The sequence below is a fragment of the Rhinatrema bivittatum genome, chromosome 8, assembly GCF_901001135.1.
Source record: "Rhinatrema bivittatum chromosome 8, aRhiBiv1.1, whole genome shotgun sequence".
NCBI lineage: Eukaryota > Metazoa > Chordata > Amphibia > Gymnophiona > Rhinatrematidae > Rhinatrema > Rhinatrema bivittatum.
Window position 1 is genome coordinate 92,974,627 of NC_042622.1, and position 22,422 is coordinate 92,997,048.

General features: G+C 41.4%; 1 protein-coding gene across 1 annotated transcript in view; it reads left to right on the forward strand.

The window, feature by feature from the left end:
• The first annotated feature begins 477 nt into the window (after positions 1 to 477).
• Positions 478 to 22,422, forward strand: part of COL5A1 (collagen type V alpha 1 chain) — a 385,801-nt gene continuing 363,856 nt past the window's right edge. Inside the window, 1 exon segment of the mRNA XM_029613239.1 lies at positions 478 to 977. Coding sequence (XP_029469099.1) covers positions 875 to 977 — 103 coding nt within the window. The 5' untranslated portion in view covers positions 478 to 874.

Consider the following 22,422-nt stretch of genomic DNA (forward strand, 5'->3'; position numbering starts at 1 on the left):
TGATGAAAAGCGTAGGAAATCGGCACAGAAACTGTCAGCTCTTTGCAGAATCTCCTGATCAGGATCGTATTCCCCTTGCGATCTGGGAGCAGCTGTGCAGAGATGAGACGGTGCAAAACTCCGTGTGTCGTTTAAAGGATGAGAAGAACGGGAAAACGATCCCAGTGCTGGAGCTCGGCAACTTTTTGTGCCACCCTCCCCTCGCCTCTCACTTTAAGCTTGCCGCCTGATCTGCCTCCTCAGCATCACCCTGCCTATGGTTGGAGAAATCAGGAATCAAGGCACTTCTTTTTTTTTTTTTTGTAAATTAGAACATGCCACACGACATCTTTTTTTTTTTTTTTTCCCAGTCTCCCATTAGCTCAGAAACTTTTCCCTCCCCTCCTCCTCCTTTTCCTGGTCTCCAGCAGAAGGGGGCCGAGCTCGGGGAGCTCCCACCCACCCTCATTTGCTGTCTTTTCTCTGGATTGACATTTTCTGCATCTGCCTTAAAAGGTTTTTCACTCCTTGATCCGTCTGGAAGGGGGCATCACTATAGAGGAGAACCCCAGAAGGACCGGACGGAGAGGGAAGGAAAGGCAGGAGAGAGAGGGGAGAGGAAGGACGAGAAGGATCTGGGGTTTCCTACAACAACAAAAAATAATATAATCCCCCCACCCCTCCCAAAAGAAAAAGTATATAAATCCATACCTCAGCAACAGAAAACCCACACTTATGGCTTCATAAGAGTTGCATTTTTGGAGAGGGGGGTCTTGCCCTTTTTTTTTTTTTCCTCTTTTTTTTTCCCCCTGCCTGTGTTTGCACATCAAGATCTGCAGCTGTGACACCATTTTTAAGAAGCGAAGGGAACTGACCCCCTGCTCTGGTGGAGACTATGGGCATGGATACACACACAAGGTGGAAAAGGAGAAGCTGGATACGGGACTGGCTCTTCACTGTAGTAATATCCCTCTATGTATTTTCTCAGAGCAACGCGGGTAAGATCAGCTTTAAACTTCGCTTTTCTTTACTTTTCGTTTGGGGTTTTTTTTTTTTTGCTTTGCAGAGGTGCAGTGTCACCGGACGTCGCCGGCTGTCATCTGGGCTACCATGCAAACAAAGAGGAAAGCGTGTGGTCATTGGCGTTTGCACGTTTCTCTCCAACTTAAAAAAAAAAAAAATGGGTCCGCAGAAAGTATTTTAGCTGCTCAAGTAATTCCGAATATCATTTGTCTGGGGGGCCCTTTCAAGGGAGTTTACACTCTGTACTCAATCCTGTCTTTTCCCAGTAGAGTTTCCATTGGCAGAAACTTTATGGAACTAAATGTAAGGGGTCTTTTAGCATCCGAAGGTTTCTTTCACAGTTAGACTAGTTCTTGCAGATTTAGTTATTCATGTCTTGAGGAGCTGCAGAGGGTTTGTTTTTTTTTCTCTAGTTTTAAAGTGTGTGCATTCTGCTCTGCCACAGATGAAAGCGACTCAGCGCAGTCCAGGAAAGTCTGTGAACGCTCCCCCCCCCCTCCTCCCCCCTTATCCATTTAGGAAATTTGGGAAACGGATGCCCCCTAATGTGTGCGTGCAGAACTACTGCCAGGATATTTAACTTTTCTCTAAAAGTGTTACTGGGTTTTCTTGTACAAAAAAAACCAAAACAGTCAAAAACCGCTTTGTCTACAACTTATATTTACCAAAGGGAACTTGCATATCTTTATTTTCATTCTTTCCTAGAGAAGATTGCATTTTTTCCCCCCTTTGGAATTGTTCCCTAAGCACATGCAAGAAGCGTACCTCACCTGGAGATAGTGTCTGAACAATATTTTCTACATTTTTTTTTAATGGTATTTGTCAGGGAGTGGGGACGGAATTTGGAATTGCTTTACTGGTACCTATAAGAGATAAAGTTAAAAAGAGGCACGAGAAAGCCAAGTAGTCTTAAAATTCAAAACTATTTTGATAAGTGTCTGAAAGACTGGCATATACCCACCAGAAATGCCATTTTAAGTGGTCACCCTTGCCAGTGGGATCACGTCTAGGAGCATGTTCTGCAGCAGAGCAAACGTCTGCTCCTTTTGTCCCAAAGCATGTTGCTTGTAAAGCTCAATCTTAGCAGTAACACAGAATTCACATTTACACTTTTTTCCCTCACACCCACCACCATGGCCCTTGGCTTTTCTGAAAGTGTTTTAGGAGGTCTTGTAGGCTTGAGGTTGGTATTCCTGCAGCAAGTTTGCAATGAGACACTCCAAAGATCAAGCATATTATGATAGAAGGCGTTCTTTCTTCTTCAGAGCTGAGAGCAATATTCTTGCATTTAAGCAACCGTTAACCTCACATGGGGGCGAGATGTACGAACCACTTTTCCCATTGATGCTTTGACACATCTGGCTCATTGAATAGTTTTATAATCTGATACAGTCTGGCTCATTTCTTGAGTATTTTTGGGTATCCCGCCTCTTTTTATTATTAATCTACTCCGCCCCTGAATGCACGAGCCCATACTTGTGGCATCACCCTCAGTTGCTATGGAAACAGTGATGATGATGTCACAGGCAGTGGTTCTGCATGGACGCTGAGTGTGACCCACAAGGATTCCTTAACACAGAACTAGAAGAAGTCAGCTAAAGAAAATACACTAAAATTAGGAGCTGAACCGTGGCAATGTTAGAATGTTTAGTTTATTTTTGGATTTAGCTCAGCCTTTTCATCTGTAGCTGAAGGCAAATTACATTCAGATTCTGTAGGTATTTCTCTGTCTCCAGAGGGTTTACATTCTAAGGGCCTTCTTTACTAAGCATTTCTTCCATTGACACAGAATGGGGGAAAGAGCTTTAGTAAATAAGGCCCTTGTCTGTACCTGAGGCAACAGAGGATGAAGTGGTTTGCCGAGGCTAAGAAGGAGCATCAGTGGGATGTGAACCCTGACATCCCTGGTTCTCACTCTGCTGCTGTAACCACTAGGCGTCCTCCACATTTTCAGTGGCAAAACTGTAGTCCCACCGTACTGTGCTGCCTAATAGGGATACACATCGCCTCCAGCTACTTTTTTTTAAAGTCAAACTTTATTGGAAGGAGCCGAAAGAGCAGCAGTACCAGGTATTCTCCATCATCATCATCATCATTAGGTACCACTTTGATATTAAGGTTGGCAACTCTGGTGTGCCAGTTCTCTCTGTGCTCTTTGTTTTGCCTGTGTTTTGAAAATCAGAGCCTCAGACTTCCTCCATCTCTTTTGCCCTGCAGCACTAAATTGGCTATGAATACAGAGGTAGTTTGCATTCACTTTCAGGCTCATTAGAGGCTGTGCTAGGGACCGACTAATGTGATTGTTTTTTTGGGTTTTGTTTTGTTGTTGTTGTTGTTATAGCTTGTGCTATTTTATAATTGCAAGGAGCTTGGAATAGTTTACAGGACTGAATGGTATGCTCTAGTTCAAAAAGCAGACAGAAAAATAAGCATTTCATGCAGGGAAAGCAAAGAACAGTGACTCGGTGGCACAGTAGCACAGCAGTTGTTGGTAGACAAGGATTTCTTGACCCACCCCACTCTGTCCAGTTGCTCCTTCCAATTGTAGCCCCTCAAATCCTACTCAATTTGTGTTCATCTCTTATCACTGCCCCTTTTATCTGGCCCATTTCTGTTCAGTTATGATAAGGTGATAAGATCATGCCTGTTATCAAACAGATATTTCTAAAACTCTTGATATAACAGGACAAAATATCTATGCTTAACTATCTAATTTCAAAGCTGCCCTTGAATTTCTGTTGGCACTGAAATTGCCGGAGCCACAGGTCACCCGGGAATTGCCTTTCTAAGCACGTTGGTCAGTGGCCACCCTTTGCTGCTGCCTGGTGCCTCTGGAAGAAAAGAAGATTTGAAGGAATATTTCCTTGATGAAGGACACAGGTTTTCTGATGAACTGCCAACTGCAGACTTCTCTGATTGGACTAAATGACTAGGGGTGGGAAAGGAGTAGGAGGAGCCATATTTGAATGAAAGACAGAATCTAAATTATTTGCTGCTGGCTGATTCTATTTTCCCACTTCTGTCACTCCTACCATGCTCATATCCCCCATATCATTAAAAAAAAATTTTGACACATGAAATAAGTCCGGAAGCAATCAAAAAAATAAAAGGTAATTTCAATGTTGACTTGCCTAGAAATGAATCTATAGAGCTGTCTTTCATTAAGAGATGGACATTAAAAGAATTATTTGAAAGTGTTCATTTGTGGATTTTCCTATTTGGTTACTCTAAAAATCATTTCACCAGTGATGTATACGGATTATTTCGATAGGCAGAGAATGGAAAAAGTTATTTTTGAACAAGACCCCTAAGGTCCTAGAAAGCTAGGACCTCCTGAGGTCATCTAGTTTACTCCCTTTCCAGGCAGGATCCTCTGTGCCTAAACAATTCCAGACAGATGTATGCCTTTAACAATGTCTCATGTCATGACAGAGGTCTCACCATCTGCCAAGGACAGGCAACTCCTTCCAGGGCTCAGCTGTCCTTATAGTTAGAAGATTCTTCTTTTTTTAATAATTAATTTTATTTTATTTAAATTTACTCCCCAGTGGAACTGGAAAACAACTGATTGCCACTGAGCAGAATTATTGCATAACTTCCAAGTGACAGGCATTCTCTATTTCCAGCAAGTCCTCAACGGAACCGGTTTTTTTTAATGTGACAAGCAAGAGTAGTAAAAGAGGGCTGATGAATGAAAGCCTGCACCCTTAAGGAAGTAGTTTTTGTTATTATTATTATTATTATTATTATTAATAATCATTTAAATAGAGCATACCAGGTTTACACAGTACTGTACAGAGACAGTCTCTACTCCTTGGAGCTCATAATCTAGTCAGGACAAACTGACAAAGTAATCATGGCATGTTGTGTGTGTGTATGGCCAGGGGGTAATAAAAAGTGAAAACTTTTTATTTATGCTAAACTGGAAAAACTTCAAGGATACGTGAGGACAGAAAAGATTGTCAACACTTAGCTGCACCCTGGAGAAGGGGAGACTCTGCACTGGCAGATACACTCAAGGAGCAACAGGAATGCCTGCTCCTAGGTAACCTTTGCAGAGGTTATTAGTGGAAGAACAGGTTCAGGGTATCGTCTGTGCTACAGAAGATATACTGCACACAGGCTTCCAGCAAAGGGGGAAGATGTACCTCTTCTTAAGCAAAGTGAACAAAAATCTGGGAGCCTCTGTTCCCTCAATAATTATTAAGGTGGCTCAGCTTCAGCAATGTCTCAGCCACAGGAGTAACTGCACTGAAGGGCCTGCTTATACGGAGTAGGCCAAAAGAATTCAGTCCACCCCCTCTCCAACACTTCCATCCCTGCATTTTCAGAGCTAGAATGCTGGTCTGTCTTTGATTCTCCTGAAAAAACCAGGCTGCAAACTGCTTGGCCCTGCACACAGAACAAGAAGGCAGGTGGAAAGCTTGAGAGAGAGAGCGAGCAGAATAGAGACGGGAGGAAGGGCAAAGAAAACATCGGAGACACACAGGGATGGAAGAGAGATAATGGGAGAAGAGGAGGGAAAAGAGAAGAACAGAACACAAAGAAGGAGGAAAGCAGGGCAGAAACACAGGGAGGAAAGCAGAGCAGAGACATACAGCGTGGGTAAAAGGTCACAGTAAATAAAATGAAGACAATCAAAATTGCTAGAAGAGAATTGCAATCAAATTGGGTCTCTGACCATTATCTTGCTCAGGATAGGGGATAGGTGGAAGAAGGCAGGCATCCTGAGATGATATGACCTGTGTAGGGCTAGCAAGAGAGAGAATCCAGAGCAGGTAGCAGGTAACAGCTGGTATGAAGAGGTGGCGGAAGGGGCAGGGCTGGATGTACTGTTGTAGTGCTTCTAGATGGAGGTTCACATCCTCCCATGGAACCTCCCCCAGAATGCATCACTTCTGGCCAGCAGTGCATCTAACAAGGTCCTCCCAAACAGTTCCATCCTAGGCATGTGCCTAGCTTTCCTATGCCTTAATCTGGCCATGGGTGGATTGGGGGTGGTGGTGGTGGAGAGTTTGACAGGAAAAGAGTTCCCTTTGTTAACTTATTAGAACTTGAATATTGACTGCATTGATTGAGCAAACTGGATGGAGGCAAATGACCCTCATCTGCCAACAGCTACTCTGTTATTTTGTTACAAACACATGCATATATGCAGCCAAGTGCAGTTATGTGGCCATGCATATTTTTAACATAGTATTTTATAACATGTGCATATCACATACAAGTATATTATAAAATATGCACATTTTTAGCAACTTGTGAAGACATGCAATGCATTGAACACATGTATTTTACCCACCTATTTTAAAAATATACATGTGCATATTTTACGCATGAAATAAACTAGGACTTACTTGCACAAGTCCCAACTTATATGCATAAATTCAGACTGATTTTAAAACACGCATACATCAAGTAAATTAACCAGTTTACCAATTAGTCCATCCGTTTGCCTAGTTCTTCTCCAGGTTATCAAAAACTATCTGGTTCTTCAGCCTGAACTCTTCCCAGTCTTCCCAGACCTCCCACCCAGTTAGTACTATACAATAAACACATTTAATATCACAAGAGTCTTTTAAAATAGCAACCTATGTGCCCCCCAAATGCCCCTAGCATGCCCCTTTTTTACACGCATATAAGTGTGCACAAAAGTAAAAATACACACATATTTTTGATATTTCTTAAAAAGAGAGATTGTGAGTAGAGGCTACTTATGCACGTGTGTACTAAATTTTACGCACGTAACATTTTGAAAATTTATCCCTTAATGAGTTCAGCTGCAGCACTTTGGAAACTTGTGAGCAGCAGCATCATGTTATGGCTGAGGGCTTGGCTAGAGTTGGTTAACCCATATAGGGACAGTCCAGGACTTCAGGATAGACACAGACACAGCTGGAGCATCTTCGGCCTATACCAGCCACCTCCCCTGCAGGTTGAGCCCTTGGGTTCTGGCGGCCAGCAGGTCTTAGACTGTGGCTGAAGTTGAAGTGCAGACTAGAATTTGGAGTCTGACGCAAGGCATGGCAAGGCTGGTGACAAAGACAGTGCAGGATTGGAGATGGTACAGGACTGGAGTCTGGAACAGGGTGCAGGAAAGACTGGAACACTGAAACAGAACAGAACAGGACAAGACAAGGACAGGACTAAACATAATATAACAAGGGACACAAAAGCCCAAAGGCAACAGGTTTGAAAGCAGGCCTGAGAAGGCCTTGCCCTATGGCATTCTCAGGCCTGAGCCTGAGAATGCCATAGGGCAAGGCAAGAGGAGAAGGCTTGAAAGACCACAGGGCAAGGCAAGGCAAGGCCCGGAGAATAGAGAGTAGTCCAAGGCAGGACAGGGCCAAACAGAGAGCCAAGGAGACTCAATGTTAAGGTGTTGAGCTTAGTCAGAGGCAGGGTCAAATAGGCTGAGCCCTGCCAAGTCAAGGAACCACAGAGGCTATGACTGGAGCAAGAGTAGAATTAGTTCCATGGGGACCTCTGGTGGTTGAGAGGCTGCATAACAAGCAGGATCACAAGGTTTCTGAAATTGACCCTACTGCTCATAAGCTTCATACCTGTGCTGGTTTCAATCTTTTTGTATATATTTTACCATGGGTCCAATGCTTCCATTGTTATTTCTAAAGCTGCAGGACTCACATGTGCCCACAAACCGAATTGAAGGTTTAACTTTCCATGGAAGCCCATGTGACCCCCGCCCCCACAGATTGTTCAGATCCCTCTCTGTCTTCCACCACAAATACTTTAGCATAAAATGTGAGAATCACTTCACTCCTTAACCAAAATAAATATATATTACTATTATTCTTTTGGAAAGAGTTGCTTAATCACAATAATATTCATAAATTACATTTATTCCTCACACACATCCCCAGTTCATGGCAAGTTCCATAAAAATACTCATAATTAAAAACAAGCATTAAGTAAAACCAGACATGATCATTTCCTACACTGTAAATCAATTAAGCATTTGATACCAGCGAATCCTCTTCAGACTGTAAACAAATTTTCGTCATGAGCTTCTGGAAGAAAATGCTGGAAATTCTGATGCTGTTCTTTTGCTCTCAGTTGCCTTTACAGATGGATATTTTTTTTTCAGTGGTCTAGCATATATGAAAAATGATATTTCTCAGCTTTTGGCAAGTCCTGTAATTCTGTGTAGTGTTTTATTAACAGAGAATGGAAAAACCCCATGCTAGAAGAAACACGAGCTGCACTGACTTGGATTAGATGTCACTTCACTGCTTAAAAGTGGATGATCTCCAGCAGGCCTGCCATCCCTTGTCACTTGTGTGCTGGAGGGAAGCTTTTTGGCGCATTGTGTGATGCGCACTGGTTGCTAACCATGCGATGGAGGCTGGTCAAGATACTGGCAGAAATCTGCTGCTGATTAAACTGATAACTCTCAGCCTTCTTCCTTTAACTTCCCATTTAACCTTCAGTCATGCAAACTCTGCCAGTTGCCCTGTAAGACCACCATGAGGTTAGAACATAAGTTTTGGTCTTAATGGCTGGATGATCTTACTACATGAATTATGCCAATTAGCTGCTATCTGGTACATAATTTAGTATAGCCATCTGGTTGCAGAGGTCTTAACATTCTAGGTGCTTTGATTTCTGAGGTCCATAAGCTCCCTCTTTTCTGCTGCCAGATTTATGGACTCATGAAGAGAGGTGGTGTATTTTACTTCCTCCTACAGTGTTTTTCAGTGCTGCACTATACCCCATTCCATGGTCCTAGGCCTTGCTGAGGATTCTATCTGGGAAACTTTTCTGAATTCTAAAGCACACACTGGGCTTCAGAACGCAGCCAGACAGTGTAATTAAAAACATGAAGGCAAAAAAAAAAAAAGACCACATGGCCTATCTAGTCTGCCCATACACATCAATTCAGGGACCACCAGTGATTATGGTACAAAGGAGCCAAACAAACTTCCCACACTAAGTTTTAAGATGAGCCCCAGTCAGTCACTGGGTCATGTTTGCCTGTCAAGCCTTGATTTGTTGTTGGACCAAGGCAAAAGTTCCAATGTTTACAAAGTAGAAAAGGCCAATAAAAACAGGCATTGCTCGTTCTGTGCAGAGGACTGTTTAGGGCATCCATAAGGTCTTCTGCTTCTCCTGTTTTTACGCCACATCTGACCATTTTGACAAGCGTGCTTGGGTTCATTCATTGTATACTGGGAGATCTTTCACTGTCTGTGTGTCTTCAAGCAGCAGACACCTCAGCAGGCATTGCATTATTTGGTGTTCGATGCCCTTGTCAAAGAGAGTTGATGGCTAGTGATCACCTTTGATAAAACCTAGAGTCTACTTTTCAGGATTCATGATATTTTGCTATTGAAATGCTATATACTGTTTTCTTCTTAGGATTATATATTATGAGGGTAATAAATTACTCCAGTTTTCAAAGCAGACTTACCCACATACATCTGCATTGAAAATTACCCTGGCAAAACACTGCACATACAATTATACTTGCTATTTGGTGCATATAGTTTAGCCAAAAAAATGTACATCTACCCTTTTTAAAATAAAACAATATGCACATATATCCCAACCCCACTCATACCGTACACCTGGAATGCCTCGCCCCATGAATGTAAAAGTATGCGCATGCAGTCTATATGTGTGTAATTTTACACATGTAGCAGTTGCACGATTTTCCAAAGGACCATTTTTGTGAGTAAAGCACTAATTTACCTGCAGAAGTCCCCTTGAAAATTATCCTCCCTATGGTAAAAATACTGACACTCTATTTCCTAAATCAACATAGTGATGCCACTATGTTGATTTAATAAATATACTGTGGGCATTTTTAAATATAGTGACTGGATTATACTCATATTCTGGACTTTAAATATTATAATTGGTTTCTTCTTAGGTTGCTAACTGCCTCCATGTTTTATTGACAATTTGATCCAGTCCTGGTTTTACACCACTGCATGCATGCATGTAATTGTAGTCTTGCCTGTCTGAGGAAAATCAGAGCATCAGAGTGCATGTGAGGAAGGGAGGAGGGTGAAAGCAGGACTGGCTCAGCCTGTCAGCAAAAATGGAGCCAGCTGGCAACCCAAGACATACTAGGAAGAGTCACAAAGACATCACACAGAGTGAGAATTCTTTCAGCTGGGCAAGGACACTACAGATCACATGCTGTGCGCGCACCAATCAGGCAGCGGTTGGTATGACACCCTGCCAACTTGTTCCTAGAAAAGCAGGGGCTTATGATTTGAAAGGGACGATTTCTGTCTGTTCTCATATGAACTCTGAAAGTGTTACCTCGAAAATGGAGGCCCAGCTAAGTAACTTCACCCAGTTTTTTAGCTGGGCTTACTGAGAGGCTAACCCTGAACTTCCTAGACTCGGATTTTGTGTTTGTGAGATCAGCCTGCTGGTCAAATGCTTAGCTCAACTAGCAGTTGACCTTAGGGTGTAAGTCTTTAGGCTCACTTTTCGATACCATCGTTGGTCTTGCTGAACCTTTATTTTCTCCCAGTATTATCACGCCACATTCTGATAATTAAAGCAAGGCTAACAGAGTCTTCTTTTGCTCCAGGGAGTAGGACAAAATTTCCTTCAGAACTCTAATAGTAGGTACTGCAAAAACAGAGTGATACTTATAACTTGCTTCCTCTCCAAGGGATGGGAGCACTACTCAGCAGCACTGCCAACTTGAGGTAGTAGAGCCAGAGTTGAGAATCTCTCATAGTATACTTCCTCTGAGTTGTGGGCCAGGATTTCATTTTTTCTGTTCCATACTTTACCTCTCAACAGAGTATATTTAAATTTTAGTTTAATTTAATTTCCTTCTTATACTGCCATTCCAAGAAGTTTACATTGTAAATAATTGTACATAAAATTTCAGTACATAAAATCAATATAATCTAAAGTTAAATACACACTATAATTGTCAATACACTAAAACAATAATATTATTAAGCCTTTCATTCCTTCCCCAATCCCATTATAATCATAGGCTTAAATAACCCTTATCCACCCTCCCTATATCTAGTAGCACATTGCTTTCTCTACTGGTACCATGATAGATTCCTAAATCTCATACAACTCTTCACTGGCTCCTCTGCGATATCATGTCTACCCAATCCAATTCTCATAAGCCTGTTTAAACAACCAGGTTGTAATTATGTTTCCAAAAAGATTCTTTTCATGCTTGTGTAGGGAGAGAATTCCAGAGAAGGAGGTGCCTTGTAGCAAAAAAACAGAGCAATGTGTGCATTAAGGTCTACCTTCTCCCAGAGATGGCAGTCTAAAAAGGTCTTCTTGATTCAATGATCTGAGGGTCCTTCCTTGATATGGTGGCCAGTCTTTATCTCGCTGGTCAATATTTTTAATTTTCAATTCTTCATATATAAGATCATAGATATTGCTGAAGTAAGATACTGAGCACTTAATACCACAGTTGATATGAATGTATGCTAATTGTTATATTGTATGAGATACAACCTTGAGATAATTGGGTGAAAGGAATACCCTTACTAGCTGAAGATGATACCTTTCATAATGCCCAATAACCTCTTCTTATATTGCACATTCTGTTTAACCTATTATAATATTTTATTTTTATTGGTGCTTTTTATTATTTTATGGGAACACCTTTCCTCCCTTTGTAAAAACCCTCCAGCACCACGTGGGTGGAAATAAAACCCTCTCCTATTCTCAGCGAGATGGCAGGGCCCATTGTTGCTTCTTGCACAAGAGTGCACTTAAGGCAAAACACATGGTATGAAAATGTTCATCCAACGCCGTAATCTTTCAGTTTTATCATGATGATTTAGTAACATAACAAGCCCCTGAATTCGCTGGGTAATAATGGTAATAAAATATAACTGCTCCCTTCCTTTCAAATTCCCTCCTGAAGGAAATGACAAGGAAGTGGTCTTTTTGCTGAGAAGAGAGAAGACCCCAAGCCTGCTATTAGAGAGACACAGACTCTGTCTTCCAGTCTTTCCCTCTCACTATGTAGCATGATTGGGGCTTTGCACGAGGTTAGTGGTCTCCTACGTTAATCCTTACTGTGCCTCTAATCATACGGTTTTCCCCTTAAAGACACAGGAATTAAAGGACTCACCACACACCCTTAATGTGTTTCACATGCTCTTACTTTCAATGCACATGCTACATGCCACCATCTCAGATACAGGAGATGAAAGGATGAAGGGGAGGGGCCGATGGGATACTATGCAGAGCTCCGAAACCCAGCTTATGGTATTAGAGGATAGAAAGACATCGCGTGAATCAAAGAAACAAATGAAATAACATATATATATTCTGTGTATTGCGACTTGCCCTATAGAAAAATGTTAAAATGATGAACATTTAAAGACCAGATGTAGAAAACACTTTCCTCCCATAGACACAAACTGTGGAAAGAAAGCATTAATACATCTGACCTAAGTGGCATGGCTTATATAACTACATTAAAAAAAAAAGCATATATGCTAAATTTAGACTACAGTTACTTTACTGCAGAAAACAATTGTCCCCAAAGACTATAATAATGAGTGCAGAGAATGATATTAGAAGTGCCTTTGCATGAGAGAGTGCCAGCTGCCATATTGTAATATAGATAAAGGGACTGATAGGACCACGAGGCAGAAATGTCCCTCAAAATCATTCTTATACACTAAAGGACAACAGCTTTCTTCTTTACATATGTGTCCATGTTGGTTTAATTTAATCTAAAAGTAACTCTAAAGATATATAATATTCTCTCTGCCTCCATCCACCATGAAGATGATTTGTCCACAAGTTACATTTCTGCTGAAAGAAATCGAGGTCAAAATAGTTATAAAAACCGAGCTCAGCGTTTTTCTGTTACTCAGGCCTCCCAAGCCATCTGTTGTTCATGCAATGATATTTATTTCTTGATAGTGTTGTGTTATTTTAAATAAATGATACTCTCCCTTGACTTCTTAGCTTTGGGAAAAGAAATACAAATATTGGTAGTAAGAACTGCCCCTTGTTCCAGAGCACAAAACCTTTTCTGAAATATTATCGCTGACTGAAGGAAAGCATTTGTGAGGCCTGCCTCCCCTCCCCCTTCTCTTTTCTTGACTGGCGGTTTCCTCCTGCTCCTTTGGGCTTCCAGCTCTGTTGGACCCGGCCCCTGCTGGGCTTGTGGCTTCTTTGCACAAATAGTGAGAAGTCCCCCTTCCCATAGGCTTCGAATGCTGCCTCCGCAACATCCCAAGCCAATCTGGGGCGCAGAAAAGCAGACCTGCACATTGACCCCCGGGTCTTCTGTGTGTGCACTAGCCTGTGAGGTCTGCCCTGGGATGGACTATTGCATCAGAAGCATTGGCAAAAACTGATTTGCCCTTTATTGGCGCATGAAAAAGAGAAAGCTGGGTGGCTGAATTCATTTTATTTATTCAAATACTTAACTGGAGTTTTAATTTGCTGTTTTGTAGTTGTGCTGGCAGAGAGATGAATGTGGAGATGACAGAGTGGGTCAGTATGGAAGATAACAAGAGACATAGGATAGACACGTGTGCAGAGATGCTGCAGATACATCCATCAATTGTGGGGAAAGAGGAGAGAAGACAAAAACTGCAGCTATTTAACATGCATTTCAAATGTGATGTGCACATCTGGTCCTATTTACTGGGCAGAGCATAGTAGGAGAGAAGGCAGAGCCTCCTAAAAAAAAAAAAAAAAAGAGAGAGAGAGAAGCTCTGCAGCACAGGAGGCTTTGCACTTGTGGCCCATTTGCAGTTTGGTGAAGTACCATTAAGTGCCATATGGACTGGATAACCCAAGTGTAGAGATAAATCAATGCAGAATGACCCAGACCTAGGACATTGCTCTCTGGCAGGCTTAGAAGGAAGGAATATATTTACAGTGTGTCTCCTGTCTTCTTCTTCTTCTTTTTATTTTTATTTTTTTCATTTTTGCTTTCATCCTGATCCAACTTCGAAGCATGTTTCCATCCTGTTGCAGAGATTTAAAGCTTAGAGGCACAAGCCAGAGTCGCCATGAACCATCGAATGACTGCCAGCCCTGAAATTCAAAGCATCAGGTGATTCCTTCCTTTGATGATCATCTCGAGATCAGTTAAACAAGTCTCACAGGCTCTTGTTTCAGATAATAATAAACACTGCCCAATGCTATATAATAGGTTTGGGTGACGGAGGCTCCCCGGCAATATCACAGAAGGAATTTAACTATAAGTGCACTACTGTAATGTAAAAAGTGCATTGCATTAATAAACGTGCTCCTTGTTTCGCTGTTATTAAGACCCTTAGGCTGTGATACATCTTATTGGCACAGGGCTTCTTGGAGGACTTTGTCCAGAACTGGTTCACAGGAAAGCACACTCTTTCTGTCTGCTCCCTACAAGTCTCCCATTTAGTAAAGTTATGTGTTTGATTATAAATAAATGTTATTCTGAACTGAAAATGGCCATTTTCATTTCATTTTAACACCAAAATGAATTAAAAATGGCTCCCCCCCCCAAAACCCTGAAAAATGTTGCTTTTGTCCATTTCAGAAAATAGTGTGCACTATTTGCAAATAGCACTATTTTCTGAAATGAATAAAAATGAAATTAAATAACGCCCCCTCCAAAAAAATGTGGGCCAAAAGCAGCCTGAAAACAAAAGAAACAAACCAAAATGAAAATTTTGACTGCGCACATCTCCCAGCATTTAAGAGCAGTAGCGAGCTGAGTATTATGAGTGGTGACGTGGTAAAATTTTACAAAATTTCCCAATAAGGTGGCAAACCCCACTATCGCTGCAGCTCTTCACAATGCAACTGATGTGCAATTTTGCAGATTTGCAACTTAGTAGCAGTGCACTCTCCTGCTTCTGACATCACATGGGTTTCAAGTCCAAGGTGCAAGGATCACTGTATAGTTTAAAAATGTTCCTGTCACAGGTGGAAGGGAACCATCCGATGGATAAAGACGGTGCGAAAGAAGAAAGGGAGGTGTCATACTTGGATTTTTTTTTAAATACCTGTTAATGACGGATGTGTTGTAGGATAGCTTCTCGGAGATTTGCGGGCCAGTGCACTGGAGGATTTGATATTTTTTGGAAATTGGGGGATACACAGCTGAGCTGTCTCATTTGTCGAAAACACAAACATTCCACTCAGTCATGTCCTAGGACTGCTGGATCATTCCAGTGCTGGATGACTTTGTGTTTTTATGTCATTCTGAATCCAACTGGACCATGAACTGACAATAATCAGTTCTTTCCATTGCATACTTTAGAAGAAATATCGAATCCAATCCATTTTCCTAGGCACTGACCAAAAAGAGTGAACGATAGGAGCTCTGAGAACAAACTGCTCATACTGGGAAAAGAGCTGCTGAGGGGAGACTGTTCTTCTCCCATTTACAAGGCTTTACCCACGTTTTTGATAATCACAACACAAAGAATAAAATGCTCAGACGTGCCCAATGTCCTTTTAACTTGTGCAGAGAATAACAGCACACATCGGAATTCTTTGTGACTCCCTTATCTGTTTCTCTGTGATGCAGCATTGCAATCACTAGTTACAGAGAAAATGACCACTAGGATGGTTTCATTATGACTGCAGCTAGACTGAGCAGAAATTATGCATCTTGTGCAGAATTACAGTGATTGCGGGGCAACTGATTCCAATGATGTGAAAAATGTAATAGCCTCTCCGATGGACAGAAGAAGCCAGAATCCAGTTATTTAGGCAATGGTTAGCTCGGTCTAGTGAAGATTCAATTCAGCGCTGAGTGGGTGTAGGAGCACTTAATTTTACCCACAGTACTCTGGGTGGTCAAGGGTGCCTGTAGTATACTAGGGCAGGGGTAGCATGCACAGTTACCGATCTTGGAAGAATTGTACAATATCAGTCTCTCCATATGGTGAGTGACAAATCTCAGAAATACTATTAGATGGGCTTTTCCCTTTCTCTGGTGATCTAGTAAAAAAAATGTTTAGAAAACTGAGCCTTCAGATTCAGAAATCATACAGAAAAAAAGGTTGTTTGTTTGTTTTTTTGGGGGGGGGGGGGGAGGGATGCTATTGTATTTTGCATGTATTAAAAAAAATATTGAGACAAGTAATTCTATCCCAGTGACTTTAGCTTTGGGGCAATAAGAACTGAAAAAGTGCTCCTGCCCAAGTAGAAATCTATAGCTTATATTTTTATTGTATTTATAAACTGCTTTGGATTAATATTTGTGAAGTAAGGTGGTATAGAAGTATAAAATATAATGCAATGTAATGTAATGTAATTTCCTCTCTCAAGACTGAACAGATTCATCTCTCTTTAGGTGTGAACCACAGTGAGTACTGGTCCAGTGATAACTAAACGATGATGAAAACATTCACTTAATTTTCAGATTGTGAACCTGCATTTTCCCCCTTGTCCCCCTGGTTCTGGCATCAGATGGGCTATAATTCTGTAATGTAGATAGGGGCATTTTAAATGAGGATAATTATTGGGAACATTTCCAATCTTAATGAAAGAAAGAGGCAGGGGGAAGGGAAAGCCAATCAACTCAGGTTCCCAGACAAAACTCAGCACAGGCTCAGTGGTGATAGTGAGGAAGCTAATGCTTCTGGGCCCTTGAGGATCATGATAACAGCTCAGAAAATACAGTTCTTCACACACCAGAATGGTTGAGTTGACCAAAACTATGTCTTTGAGAATTTAGTCCAGCACAGTACAAAAAAACAGCCTCAAATGCAACTTCCTAGGGTCCCTTCAGCATCTCTTGCCTCCAAGACTCCCTTAGGAATAGATATTAGGTCTGTTCTACTGCGCCTACAGAATTTTCTCTATATCTGCAATCTGTGCAGCCTGTCAGGATGACTCCTCTCACCTCAGATTAGGATGGCAAACTCCTAAGGCTGCAATCACTTTGATTCTTAGTAGCGTCATGCACTGAATATACCTTGCTGGGTGAAGGGATTAGCAGACACGTTTCTTCTCCTTAGGGCGCAGGAAGGACTCTCTCCTTCATCTCCTTCCAGAGAGCAGCCAGTTTCAAGTTGCCTCTCTCTTCCACACTTCAAAGCAAACTCTATGACAATTACTAGATTTTCTAGTTGGGACACTTACAAAGAATTGAGATATGGGGATGTATTATGCAAATAACACAATTCTACTTTCCATGCTTCAAAATGTTCTATTTACCCTATTAGACTACGCATAGCTATTACTAGTAAGGAACTCGGCAGTACTTGCATATTAATAATAGCATTGGAAAAAGGGAATGAATACATAAAACCCCAGCTAGGTAAAAAATACCCTACGCATTCCTGTATCATTTTCCTTTCTTTTTTCTTAATCTTAAAGCTATTTTTGTTGTTTTTGAATCAGGATAAAATCTAAGGTTAGCTACTAGATAGTAATTGTGGACCACAAAAATCAATAATGTAAATATTGATTGATTGATTGATTGAATTATATTGGGAGAAACATTTAAAAAAAATTAAATAGGTAAATAAATAGTCTGAAAATTGCCTTCTGTGCAAATGGCTAAGTTTGCACAGTGTTCCACAACACATGTACTTTTAGCTATATGTAGGGGAGGTGTTCCTGTGGGGATATGTGTTTGTTTTGAGCAGGATCAGAAAATAATGCATGTAGATTGTATTTTCCAGTCTATGCATGTTATTTTCCATAGAAAATCTGCCAGCACAGAAAGCAGGCACAAAATGCATTCATAATAAAATCTAAACACTTACAAAAAAGAAATGCCATAATAAAAAAGACAAATCAAATAGAAATCTCATCATAGGTCCACTTCATGAGATTTGACGGCTAATGAAAAGAGATAGGTCTTCAGGTCTTTTATGAAAGAATTCAAGGTGCAAGTACCTGTGGCTTGCCTCGCAATGAAGATATGCACATATTTTCTTTTTGAAAACTAGGTGCAAAGTTTGCAGGTAAAAAGTACATTTGGGCTGAGAACCAAACTAATTTGCATAGTGTGGTCACCCTGGAGACCAGGTCTCTGGGGATCTTAAAGATCAGAATTGTAAGCCCCTTCCCCCTTGCACCTCTGTTTTTTGAATCCGGTCTTGAACTACTGTAGTTAGGACTGTGGAAAATTCCGAGGTTATTCCCCATACATTCCAGACTAACCTTTATGATGGTCTTCAGAAGCACAACTGAACATGCTTGCACTGCTTGTCTGCTCTTGCTGCCTTTCTTCAGGTGCTAATGTCCGTAAGCATGCTAGTTCCGGGACATTGACTCCTCTTGTGAGTCACGCTGATGGCTCCCATAACCTTTTTATGAAGACTCTTCCCAAAAAGAATACTTAGAAGCTGATAGTGGCTTCTAAGGATTCCCAAAGTGACATAACAATGAAACAGGAGCAGCATTCTAAGGGGAAAGATTAGGGAGGGGCCTTGGGGTTCTAGATTCTTTGGCACTGCATCTCCCAAACTGAGTAGCTGTAGCTTCCAATTTGTGAGCATCAAGCAGAGCACATGACAAGGAATCCTTGGGAAAGTGGAGAGCAAAATGCAGAGAATCACAAAGAATATGGAGAGTCCAAAAAACCACGAATGCAAGTAGTAAAACATCAAAAGAATAAGCATTCAGGAAAATTTATCAAACATTAAAATATTGACAAAGACACTTCCAAATAGGCTGCTAGTGGACCTTCATAACACCCGTACATGATGCTTATTTATGTACAAAGAGCTCGGATCATGCTTAATCATCAGTTTAATTTTTTCAAGATTTTTTGTGCAAATAAAATATAAATTATAGAGTATAAATTACTTCTCTTAAATCGTCAGAGAGGAAGTACTCTATTTCAGAGCAGTGGCAGCAGTGAGCTTTGGAAGTGTCACTGTCAGTATTTTAATGTTTGAGTGAAAAGGAGAGCCAACATAACACAGCATGCAATGTTGTTTTTCTTTTATTTAAGGCATTTGGTATCATGGAACTCTTACTGGGCTGTCTGCTTCAGAGGAACTGAATGGGAATATTTAGGACATATAAAATATCCAAAGGGTGGTGCTGATTTTAGTATCTTAGTAGGATTTAGCATGAACAGAATGTTTTACCTAAAATTCTGTAATTATATCTGCAGCTACTACAGTACATCTGGGGCAGGATAAGAAGAGCAAAGCAAGTCTGTTGTAAGTCTATTGAGGAGGATCTTCCTCTTTAGCTCATTAATTCAGACCTAGAAGTTGTGTAGATAAATGTACATTTAGTTTTATGGGTATTGTTTTGGGCCTAGGCCCAGGCCCAGGCTGTAGAAAGATTCTGTTAATATACTTTAATTTCTTGAAGGCCTGTATGCTACACATGAACGTCTCACACATGTTACCCATCAGATTCGTTATTGCTGGAGCATTAGCAGTTTTTGGCTTCAGGATCGATTTCAGTTCATTCCTATATGTTGGATAAATACTTCCTGTAAACCCAGCCAGATGGAGATCTTTCAAAGACATTCAAAGCTTTGCAAGGAACTTTTCAAAGTTTCCAGGTATTACAAGGCTTTTGAGGGGGCTATTGGAAAAGTCTTCAACCACAAAAGACTCTTTACAATGACTTGCAGTCAACAGCCCAGAACTTAAAGCAGTAGTGTTGTATGCTTGTGCGAATTCTGAAAAATGAAGGAGAGTCTCATTCTCTGAGAGCTGTTTTTAAGATCTAAAACACTACAAAAACATTGATACATCCATTTTATATATGGGCTGGTTGGCCAGCTTTCCGATCTTTCATATAAGACACAACATTCTTCCCATATGGTGTTGTGCCACATCCTTCCTGTTTGTTTCTGAGTGCCATTTCTGTAGCAGGCATGAAAAAAGATTAAAAGCAATTGATTTCCTGAAAACAAAATGGCTGGTGTGGGAGTGGGTGGAACCTACCATTTCAAAACATGCTGAGCACTTGCTTTGTGAAAAGGAAATCAGGAAGGAAGAACAAGAGGTGTTGATAGTTTCCTTAGGAAATGCAACTTGAACTGCTCTGAGTTCAGGTGCCATGTAGTGCCAAACACTTAGAAATACGTGGTTTGTAGGCACCAGTGTTAGGAAGGAGAGCCTTATTTCCCCTCAAGTGTCGCATCTCTTACAGGCCAGGCATGGCCAGGCGTGGCCATGAGTGTTACTTTGTGTATTCTTGCCATGATTAACCTATCCTTCAGTGGCTTTGTGTGCAACTATCATCTGAATAGCCTGGAAGAGAAGCACTACGGTTGCATTTATACCTTAATTCTGATTGTACAGAGGTTTCCTCTGAGATATGTGATGACTCTGCAGGACATGCTTGGACTTTCTGAGTGATCAATGGGACACTGTGGAGTAAGCAAGCAGATGAAGGGAACATGACAGAGCAAAAAATAAACTCTGGTTGGAAAATCTTGTAAAAGATGTTGTATGGATGGCTGGATCATGTAGTCAATTAGCTGAATTATGTTTCTTCAGTGTAATCGCTAAAATATGGATAGAAAATGGATTATTGTCCGTATTTAGTAAATCTTGTCAGTAAATCTTTTTGGGAGCCTTACTGAAATTATTCTAAATCCATATTCTAAATCAGGGATGAGTCTGGACATAATTTGGTCTGATGGCAGAGTTGAAACGAGAGAAACACCTAGAGGAATGTAGAGTTGCCTGGAGTTCAATGAAGAGTTGCAGAAGCATTTATTAGGAGAGAATGTGAATTGATCAATCTAATCTCTCATACTACAGTTTTACAGAATTTGGCTTCTTGCCTGCAGGATAACAGGTAAGGCATCATCTTGTCTGTAAAAGATCACCAGCATATGGATTATTTTATTTCTTATATACAGCCATCCCAGGCAGAAACCAGCCCACCTGAATCCAGAAATTCAGATAATCCAGCTGTGGCACTCATCTGGGAGCAGAGTACTGACCCCAAGTGTTACACGGATGTCCAGGTATTCTGCTTCTTGAATTGGCAGTTTGTGTTGGGAAGAAATGGAGAGCTCTTGGTTTAAGCAAAAGCATTTTTTTTTCTAACTCTGCAGTTTCCTCCTGCACCTGAGTACTTCCAGCTCAGGCATCATGATCCTTCATTCACAGCTGTTTTCTACCCCCTCCCAAATTACATTTAGTCCTGTCATTGCAGTGGCAGTGCTGGGCTAGGGGCCATGCAACAAGGCTCGTTCTAGAACCCTTCCTCTGTGGGCATTGAATTTGACCACTAGGTGTCATTCATCAGTAATGACCATGGCTTCCTCTCCCCTGCGGGCTGTGACTGCTGCCTCTGCAGCATCCCCAGCACTGGCTGACCCAGCAGGTGGAAGATCTTACATGGGAATAGAATCATGGACCTTCCACATGGCAGTGCACAATACTTTCCACCAGGAATGTGAACAGACTTTTTAATTTTGTTTCTCATTTTAATTGTTGTCCGTTTTTGCTACTTTTCATTTATTTGATAGGAAATTTAAAAAATGAAGAATGTAATGGAAAAATAAAATGAAACTCTCCAAGCCTCCCCTCCAATACCCCTTCCCTCCCTGAATCCTCTTACCCTCCTGACTTGATCAAATGCTGCAGTCACTTTCTTGAGCGCTGCTGTTGCGACCTGTGATCGTCTTTGCAGCGGTGAGCCGCTGCCAATTCCGCTTGACGCTGTCCTGGCCTTCATGGCCTGAGGACTGTCGACTTCCATCCCTGCTCTTGCCAGTGTTCTCCTTAGGCTTGTGAACGCACCATAGCCCTGGATTTAAAGTCTTCAGTTGAAGTCTTCAATGCCCAGTCCAAGTCTTCACCGGTGGTTCAAGTCTTTGGAGTCTCTTCCTTAGTTCCTTAGTCTGAGTTCTGAGTTCCTGAGTCTAAGTTCTGATTTCTGAGTTCCGAATTGCTGAGTCCGAAGTCCGAGTTCCTGAATCCTGTCCCTGGTCTCCGGAGTTCTTGTTCCTGCCATTGTCCTGTTCCAAGTTTTCAGAGCCTTCATCTTGTCTTGTCATGAGTGTCCAGAGCTCTCAGTCTTTGGGGGTCCTATGCTCACCCTAAGCAGTAAGTCCGAAAGAGCTTATGGAGTGGCCGGAGGGCTACTCCAGAGACCAGTATGGGCTGCTGGTTTTCAGATCCTGGTGCGTGTTGTAAGTCCAAGTGTTCCTGTTCCAAGTCAAGAGTGTTCCTGTTCTGAGTTAAGAGTGTTCCTGTTTTAGCCAGCCCATGCCCGGATGTGCTCGCCCGCCAGTGGCATGGACCACAGCCAGCACCGGGGTTATGTCGGTTGCATCGTGCACAGAGGCTTACGCTTTCGAGCACCGCCCGCGCACCCCATGAAGATAAGGAAAAATAATGTAACAGAGTTCAGGGGGTGGGTGGATTGAACGAAGAGGCCTAGAAGGGGATTTTTTGGTCTGTAACAGCGAAAAGATTTTAAAAATGAAATGAAGGAAAATGAACAAAATTTTGTTTGTTTTTCTTTTATTTCATTTTAAAAATGAAT